The following is an 8,617-nucleotide window of genomic DNA, read 5'->3' on the forward strand; positions in this document are numbered from 1 at the left end:
CCCGAAAAAAAAAAAAAAAAAAAAAAATTAAAAATAAGCCTCTCCCCAGGGCAAAGTTGCGGCAACAGCAGTCTCAAAGCGGGGGTGGGGGCATCCCCCCCCTCCCCCAACCTCCGCCACGGCACAAACAGGACTCGAGGACGCAGCAGCTGGTTGAGCTGGGAACATCTTTTATTTTACACGTACAAAAAGCTGCGGATCTTTGCAAAAGAGCAGACAGACACACAGACAAAAGATGCCGCCCAGCACAAGGCAGGATGCTGCCGCGCTTCAGGCCCTCCCCGCTCCAGCTGGGGAGAGAGAATACACTTTTTTTTTACTTTGTTTTTAACCCAAAACCTGGTGCCCAGCCCTGCTCCTTCCCCTGGAGCAAAGGGACCCAGTTCCAGCAGCTCCCTCTGGCTGGAGAGAAGACGATGGTGGGCACTGGGGCTCGGAGAAGCCCCCGTGTCCGAGGCAACACGGGCACTGGAAAAATCAAGCAGAAAGCAGCCCAAGGCGGCTGTCCCGCTCCCCTCGCCAGGGCCCGGCGGGGAGAGGGACACCCATGGGTGCCGGGTCCCGGCTCGTAGGGGGGGCCCGGACCCGAGCGTAGGGTGGGCCAGGACCAGAGGGAAAGGAGGGGGGGGGCCACGGGGGTGTTTTCCAGCCCCGGCCCTGGGCAGGGGGCTGCTCCTGCCCTCCCCTCATCACAGTCAGCGAGATGCCTCAAGAAACAGACACTTGGGCTCCTTGTGTTTTTCATTAAAAAACCCTTTATATTCATTTCATGTCGGTTGAAATCACAAGAAATTAGGTAGGAGGGAAAAAAACGAACCAACCAACAAAAAAAAAAAAAAAACAAAACAACCAACCAACCAAAAAAAAAAAAAAAAACAAAACACAAACAAACCAAAAATCCACCAAGAAACATGGAAAACTCTCAGCCAAATTCTAAGTGAACCTGAGTTTATTTATTGGTTTGGGTGCACCTGAAAACAATGCCGAGGTCTTCAGTTTGTGTTGAAACTAAGCCAAACTTCAGGTTTTACTGTGCGGTAACTCTGGCAGTCAGAAAAAATACACATATAGACAAACCTCATATTGTGAGGCCACCAGCACACCCACCCCCACCCCTCTGCCCCATGGGGTGTGGACCGCTCAGTCCCCCCTTACCTCTGTCTCCCTTCCAGTTATCCTGGGCAAGTCACACTACGTTCTCTACGGGCTCGTTGCTGCCATGCAGCCCCGCATGCTGGTCACCTTCGATGAGGAGCTGCGACCTCTGCCCGTGTCGGTGCGGCCCCAGATCATCCACGTGAGGGTCCGGCTCGGATGTACGTCAGATCCCGGGGAGGTCCCGAGCCCCCGGCTCTGCCCCTCGCACGCTCACTTGTTGTGGGTCTCCTCGGCGGATCCCTCCGGCTCTCCGGCTCCCAGCCCTTGGCTTTTGTCCTTCTCCTCTGTGCCTTCTGCTTTTTGGGACAGGGATTCACCATTCACAGGACCTGGCAAGTCTAAAGAGAAGAGAGAGCTCAGACACCCGAGTCTCCACGGCGGACCTCATCCATCCCAACCCACAAGAGACCCGGCGAGCTGAGGACACACAGCCACAGGCTGTCCCCATCCAGGCAAGGGACACGCAGTGGAGACCGAGGACATCCCAGACCTGGCCTGGCCCCGATAGCTACGAGAAGGGCCCCAAAGGCTCCATCCCCCAAGCCCAGAGGCAGGCGGCAGTGGATTTTTCCCCATCAGCTCCTCCGGGAAGGCTCTTGCAGCATCACCAGGACGTCCCCAGGCAGGGACGCGGCCCCGATGGTGGAAGATGCCAGTCACCAGCTGCCTGCGCAAGAGCCTGAGCCAGCATCCAAGGGCGTCTCCGCATTCCTCTGTCTCCCTGGTGCCTCGGACCAGCGCTCGAGCTGGCAGCGAGGAGCCACGCTGGGCCAAAAATCAGCCCAGAGGCACCCAAAGCCAAGGCGTGGGCGTCGAGGTTTGCCCTCTGCTCTCACTGCCACGAGCGTTCGATATTCAGTCCTTTCCCGCTCCTGGCACTCCAGCAAACAAGGGACTGGAGTTGCCACGTGTGGTTGCCAATTCCCTCCACCTCCGAGGCCAAGAGCCACCCCTGTTCATGTCCCCGGTCCCCAGTGGAACGTGCCATGTCCCGAGAAGGGCCCCGGCATCGCTACGTGCCCGGACAGAGCAGGGAACCGCCCCGAGACGTGCAGAGAGCGTTACCAGCATTCGTCTCCTCTTCCCCCTTCTCATTCCGCGTCTCCCCTCCCGACAGCTTCTCCTGGCCCTTCTCCGCCTCCCCCTTGTCCTTCTCGGGCCCGGCTTTGTTGGCTTTCTGGATCGCCTCCATCTTTGGTCCCAGGACACGCGACTTCAACCGGGTGTAGACTTCAGCAGCTTTCTCCATCACGTCCTTGTTTGCTTTATAGCGACGGATCTGCAGCAGAGAGAGGGAGGAGGAATGCCTTTAGAGCTGGGGTGACCCAAGTAGGCTCCTCGCTCCCTCCGGGCAGGGACTCAGCCCTCTGCCCTACCTTTTTCAGCGTAGCCACCACGTCGGTGTGCTTCTGGAGGATGTGAGAGGTGACCTGGAGGGTGCCCAGCTCCTCTAGCGCATTCAGACACCGCTTGATGTCCTGCAAGGATGGCACCGAGATCAGAAGGTGCCTGGAAGTCTCCCCTGTGGGCACCCGGGACACGGTCCCCTAATGCCACCCAGCATCCAGAGAGGGAAGAGGAGGCTCAGCCAGCCCGAGCACCCCCAGGTGTCACAGCTGGACATAGCTCACGCAGTGGCCGAGGACACAACGAGCAGGGACCTCCCAGGCCAGGCCAACCTCCTGGACACTCACCGGGTTATCCACCTTCAGGGCAAACTTGATCTCGCTGTGAAGTTTCTGAAGTTTCTCTTCGACTGTGGGCTCTGGAGCAGCAAGAGAGACAGGTTGAGGCATCAGGCCAGAGTCCAGGACCTCTCCCCCAGCGAGGGTTTGGTTTCCTCCTGCATCTCCAAGGTCAAACACAGCCCCAGGAGCCTCTCTGAAGAGGATGGGTTGGGATGTGCCAAGATTGGGAGGGGATATTTATAGGGAAGCTCACTGTCTCCGCACACCCTGTAAATACTTTCCGACACGACGCCGGGACCGCAGCATCCCACCCTGTGGGAAAGATCCCTCCCTTTCCTCAGGATGGGGAAACCAACCCTGGATCTCCTCTCTCCCTCTCCTCCCCTCTGTGACAGCAAACAATGGCTCCCTCACCCTTTTTCTTCTCCATCCTCCTTTCGGGGATCAGGTCAGATTTCTTCCGGCCTCGTTCCGCTTTCAAAGGTCTGTGGGAGGCAAAGGAATGAGGTAAGATCGTTGAGGTGAAACCCCCTGCTCGCCTCCGGGCTAACAAGAAGGGCGATGGCACATGTCAGTGCATCCCCCCGGCCTGCCCGACGGCGTGAGCCAGGCAGCAGAGCTGTGCCACGTTCCACCCACGCTTCCACACGCATCTCCCAGCTCGAAGGCAGACAGGAGCCCTGAGACAGCAGCTCCCCCATGCCCCAGCATCCCGGGATTGCAGAACGGCAAAAGCCCCAAAGCGATACCCCAAGGATCTTCCCCTGCGAGACGGAAGACACAAGGGAAGCTCAGCCTGGTGCCCCCTCCAAACCCCCTCCAGCTCCAGGAGACAAGAAGGGAGGTCAGAGCCCAGCCCCGGCCCCGGGGGCAGCTCCACGGGAGCCCCATCCCCACGGCGGGGTGTCAGCCGGGGAGGGCTGGGCAGCGGCAGAGGAACGGCCCTGTCCCCAGAGGAAGAAAGCGCTGATGCAGGGAGGGGAGATGCTGACTTGTTCCGCGGTTTCTCCTCTGCTCGGCCCCTCTTCTCCTTCTGATTTGGTTTCCTTGACAACTCCGAGGGCTGCTTCTTCGCAGGCTTCTTTACCTTGGAGGAGAGAACAATGCAGGCGAGAGCAGCACAGCCCTCCCCGCTGTGGGAGGGAGAGAGAGCCACGGCCCCGGCTGGGCATGATCCAACGGCCCACACACCACCCTGTAAATACTTTACGACACGACGACAGGACCGCAGCATCCCACCCTGTGGGAAAGATCCCTCCCTTTCCTCAGGATGGGGAAACCAACCCTGGATCTCCTCTCTCCCTCTCCTCCCCTCTGTGACAGCAAACAATGGCTCCCTCACCCTTTTTCTTCTCCATCCTCCTTTCGGGGATCAGGTCAGATTTCTTCCGGCCTCGTTCCGCTTTCAAAGGTCTGTGGGAGGCAAAGGAATGAGGTAAGATCGTTGAGGTGAAACCCCCTGCTCGCCTCCGGGCTAACAAGAAGGGCGATGGCACATGTCAGTGCATCCCCCCGGCCTGCCCGACGGCGTGAGCCAGGCAGCAGAGCTGTGCCACGTTCCACCCACGCTTCCACACGCATCTCCCAGCTCGAAGGCAGACAGGAGCCCTGAGACAGCAGCTCCCCCATGCCCCAGCATCCCAGAACGGCAAAAGCCCCAAAGCGATACCCCAAGGATCTTCCCCTGCGAGACGGAAGACACAAGGGAAGCTCAGCCTGGTGCCCCCTCCAAACCCCCTCCAGCTCCAGGAGACAAGAGGGGAGGTCAGAGCCCAGCCCCGGCCCCGGGGGCAGCTCCACGGGAGCCCCATCCCCACGGCGGGGTGTCAGCCGGGGAGGGCTGGGCAGCGGCAGAGGAACGGCCCTGTCCCCAGAGGAAGAAAGCGCTGATGCGGGGAGGGGAGATGCTGACTTGTTCCGCGGTTTCTCCTCTGCTCGGCCCCTCTTCTCCTTCTGATTTGGTTTCCTTGACAACTCCGAGGGCTGCTTCTTCGCAGGCTTCTTTACCTTGGAGGAGAGAACAATGCAGGCGAGAGCAGCACAGCCCTCCCCGCTGCGGGAGGGAGAGAGTGCCACGGCCCCGGCTGGGCATGATCCAGCGCCCATCACACCGCCGCTGCGAGTCGGTATGGGTGCAGGGGCATCGCCCCCCCCCCAGGATAAAAAAAAGGACTCGGGTTGCAGGACAGCAACGCGCTGCTCCGAAAGTAAATATCCTGGTACCTCAAGCGGCCCCCCCAGCCTGCAGTACTCGACTGGCAAACCCATGAGTCCTTCCAGACCTCAAGACCTTCGTGCTGCTCTCCCAGCCCACCTCCACAGGCTGGAACTCATCCGGCTAAAAGGGCGACCTTGGCTCTGACCACAGGCAGCGTGATTCCCAAGAGCCCTCTGCAACCCTTCCCTGTGCTTCAGCCGAATCCGGCTGACGCACCCTCAGGGTCCGGGAAAGGCAGCGGAACAAATCCAACAACTGTGGTGGGAGGGAGACCATCACAGAGGTGTGAGACCCACAGCTGGATGGGGCGTCCTGGGCCAGGGGAAGAGCTCCCTTTTACAAGGTATGGATTAGGATATGGTTATGGTTAGGAAGAAGTTTTTCACTTTAAGGGTGGTGAGGCACTGGCACAGGTTGCCCAGAGAGGTTGTTGAGGCCCCATCCCTGGAGGTGTTCAAGGCCAGGCTGGACGGGGCCTTGGCCAACCTGGGCGTCCCTGACCAGGGCAGGGGGGTTGGAACTCGATGATCTTTAAGGTCCTCTCCAACCCAAACCATTCTATTATTCTATGGACAAAACCTTTCCCCGTGCTGCGTGGGCCACCCCAGGGTAAGGCAAGACCAAGACAGCAGGTTCCTGCCACTCCTGGAGGTCTCTGCTGACCTGACAGGGAGACGACGGGCTGTCTGTTTGTCCCCAGCTCCCCACGGCTCTGTACTCACCTCTTTCTCCAGCTCCAGTTCAGAGTCTGAGGAGGACGGAGCCTTGGCCCGGCCTTTCCGTCCCTTTTTGGCCACTTCATCTTCTGCACTGCTGTCCGAGTCCGAGTGCACCTCCTCGCCCTTCTCCGCTTTCTCCTTCCTCTTCTCTTTCTCCTCCTTCTCCTGCTCTCGGAGCCGACGGATCTCTTCCTCCTGCTCCCTCTTCCTCTTCTCCTCCAGCTCCCGCCGTCGTTCCTCATCTCGCCTCTTCCACTCGCTGATGCGGTCCACGTCGCTATCGCTATCACTGCAAAGGACAGAGCACGTTTGGACTCCTTGTGCGGAGGGGAGGTGGGCGACCCTCCAGCCCAGCCCCAGGGGTGACGGTGTCCCAGCTGATCTCACCTGTCGCTGCTGGAGCTGGTCGGGACACGCTCGGGCTTCGGTTTCCTGCCACGGGGCTTGGGAGGGGGTTTCTCAGCTGCAAGACAATGGGGAGATGTTCCGCAGGAGCCCTGGTTGTCCCTCTGTTAAAACAGCCCCAAATCGGGGGGTGGGAGGGCCGTTCAGATGTGGACTGGAAGGTGTCCACAACAGAAGGGGACCTCAGAGCCCCAGGAGTCCCCAGCCTCACGTGCTCTCCACTCCCCTGAGGAAGCCCAGTGGTGGTGGTGGAAGCCTTCTTGGTGTTACCTGGCTTCCTGCCCCGCGGAGCCTTCTTCACAGACACATCTGAATCCGAATCGGAGTTGGAATCCGACTTGGTCATGTCCACAGTCGCATTTCCCATTTCTGAATCTGAGTCCACTTTGGAGTCTGAGTCGGAGCCGGACTCCACTTTCTGCAGAGACAAGAGTGGGGTTGGACCGGGGGTCGGGGGGCAGCGGCTCAGCAGCGTGCCCCAAAACACAGCAGCACGGGGCCCAAGCGGGTTGCTGAGGCATCAGCGAGGTCCCTCCTAGCGCTGAACCCACGTCCAGCCCATGGCAGAGCCCTGCCACCCCCTGCTCCCCCCTCCAGCAGCACAGACCCCAGACTCCTCTCCAGCTTCCCTCCCGCTGCACCGCAGACTACGGGTCTTTTACCTTCTTCTTCCTCCCTGCTGCCGCCATCCTCCGGGGAGCCCTGGCCACTGGCTTCTTCTCGGGAGTGAAGTCCTGGAGGAAAATAGATATGAAGAAATGGGGAACAGTCTCACAACAGTTTCAGAAGCCAGTGAGGTTCCCTCAAGCCATTGCCCCTGCAGATAGCGATGCTCTTCCTCCAGCCCTTTCCCCGCTGTCCTGCCAGCCTCCATACAAGCGTATCCCAAAACCCTCTCACCTGGTCACTGTTTTTTTCCGACTCAGAAGATGTTTCCGAGTTCTCCTCTTCTGTCAGGGAGGGGCTGCCCTGATCCAGGTCACTGGAGGATTTCCGAGGCCGTTTTGCCACCGGCATCTGATATGCGAGAAGTGAGAATGTGAGTGAAGCCCACTCCCCCTCCACCCACAACAGAAAGCCAACGCTTGCTGGTGAAGGGCTTTCCCCAACTCTTCCCCATTTGGCCCTGCGAGAGCAGCCACACGCACTCAGAAGAGATCTGCAGCTCCTGGCTGCAAACCACACCAGGACTTGGCCATCCCACCATCTCACAGACAACATGAGACAGCTGCGAGACCCCCAAACATGCACTGAACCCCATTTCCCACCAGAGAATCCAGAGGGAGTTGGTTCCTTCACCATCTCCGGCCACAGTGGGTTTGACGTACAGCGTGGTGGATGAAAGCTGCAGCTCAGTGGTGGACCCAATGACCATCTCAGCATCCTCCTGACCAGGACACACTCCCGTCCCCACTACGTGGAACCACCCCAGCCCACACTCACTTTCATGGCCAGTGTTTTTCGCTTGAGCCCGCTGTGGTCGCTGCCTCGATCCGAGTCCTCATCGCTTTCCATTTTCTCCGTGGCGACTGCAGCCATGGCAGCGTCTTCTTCATCATCACCTGCATCGCTTCCCCCCATCGGGTCGTTCTCAGGAACGTCGCTGTCCGAGGAGCTCGCAGGCTAGAGACGGCAGAGACGAGAGTTGTGTTATCGCCCCAAGGGGCCTGTGGTGCCATTGGGGCGGCGGTGGGGAGAGAAGCGGTACAAAAGGGTCACAAGTGACGGACGGCAGCGCTGAGCAGAGAGATGTGCGTGCAGAGGAGCATGGGGCAGCCTCCCCTCCCAACGCAGAACCCTTCAGCATGGCTCTGAGGCAGAGGGACAACACAACCGGCCATCCAACGAGGATGCTCAGTCGACCCCCTTCTAATTCCCCTGCACCCCCTTCCCAAGGTCCCTCACGCACCACCCCGAGACCACCAGCACCACCTTCCCTCCAGATCCCCCAGCTCGGCTTCCACCTGCTGCTGCCGCCTTGCTCCCCTCTCCTCCCCACCCTCGCGCTCTACCGAACACCCCCGGAGAAGCCTTAGACCTGAGAGCCCCTCCTGGGCGAGCGGACCCCAGTCCTCCTCTGCCCTAACGGCGCCAGACAAGTGGAGGTGGGTGGCTCGGTTCAGCCTCTCCTCCGGCATCAGGGAGCAGCCGTTCTCCTCCGGCGGGCTGGCCACCAGCCCTCCACTCCGGTCAGGCCCCTTTCTTCTCAGATGGCTTCACCCCACAGCACGTCGCACACCTTTCCCATGGCAAAGGTCCACACGAGGAGTCCAGCGTGGCGGCCACTACTCTTCCCAGTTGGGATCTCCTGTGTCCTGTTCCCTCACTCCCATGTAGGGAAGGTCTCCTGGCTTCTCACCAGCTCATCATGAGGTTCCTCACGCAAGGATGTCGCACCCAAGGGGTTTCCTGGAGCTGAGACTCTTCCA

At 59.8% G+C, this 8,617-nt stretch overlaps 1 protein-coding gene across 1 annotated transcript in view; it reads right to left on the reverse strand.

The window, feature by feature from the left end:
• The window catches only part of LOC104295847 (hepatoma-derived growth factor-related protein 2), a 16,493-nt gene that overhangs the window by 3,722 nt on the left and 4,154 nt on the right, over nucleotides 1-8,617 (reverse strand). The window contains exons 5-16 of the mRNA XM_009895645.1: nucleotides 7,632-7,811; nucleotides 7,089-7,205; nucleotides 6,851-6,922; nucleotides 6,459-6,606; nucleotides 6,171-6,246; nucleotides 5,787-6,072; nucleotides 4,759-4,853; nucleotides 4,189-4,259; nucleotides 2,853-2,923; nucleotides 2,535-2,636; nucleotides 2,224-2,437; nucleotides 1,373-1,496 (exon numbers count right to left, since the gene is read on the reverse strand). Coding sequence (XP_009893947.1) covers nucleotides 1,373-1,496; nucleotides 2,224-2,437; nucleotides 2,535-2,636; nucleotides 2,853-2,923; nucleotides 4,189-4,259; nucleotides 4,759-4,853; nucleotides 5,787-6,072; nucleotides 6,171-6,246; nucleotides 6,459-6,606; nucleotides 6,851-6,922; nucleotides 7,089-7,205; nucleotides 7,632-7,811 — 1,556 coding nt within the window. The remainder of the gene's footprint in view (nucleotides 1-1,372; nucleotides 1,497-2,223; nucleotides 2,438-2,534; nucleotides 2,637-2,852; nucleotides 2,924-4,188; nucleotides 4,260-4,758; nucleotides 4,854-5,786; nucleotides 6,073-6,170; nucleotides 6,247-6,458; nucleotides 6,607-6,850; nucleotides 6,923-7,088; nucleotides 7,206-7,631; nucleotides 7,812-8,617) is intronic.

The sequence above is a fragment of the Charadrius vociferus genome, unplaced genomic scaffold, assembly GCF_000708025.1.
Source record: "Charadrius vociferus isolate BGI_N301 unplaced genomic scaffold, ASM70802v2 scaffold310, whole genome shotgun sequence".
Taxonomy (NCBI): Eukaryota; Metazoa; Chordata; class Aves; order Charadriiformes; family Charadriidae; genus Charadrius; species Charadrius vociferus.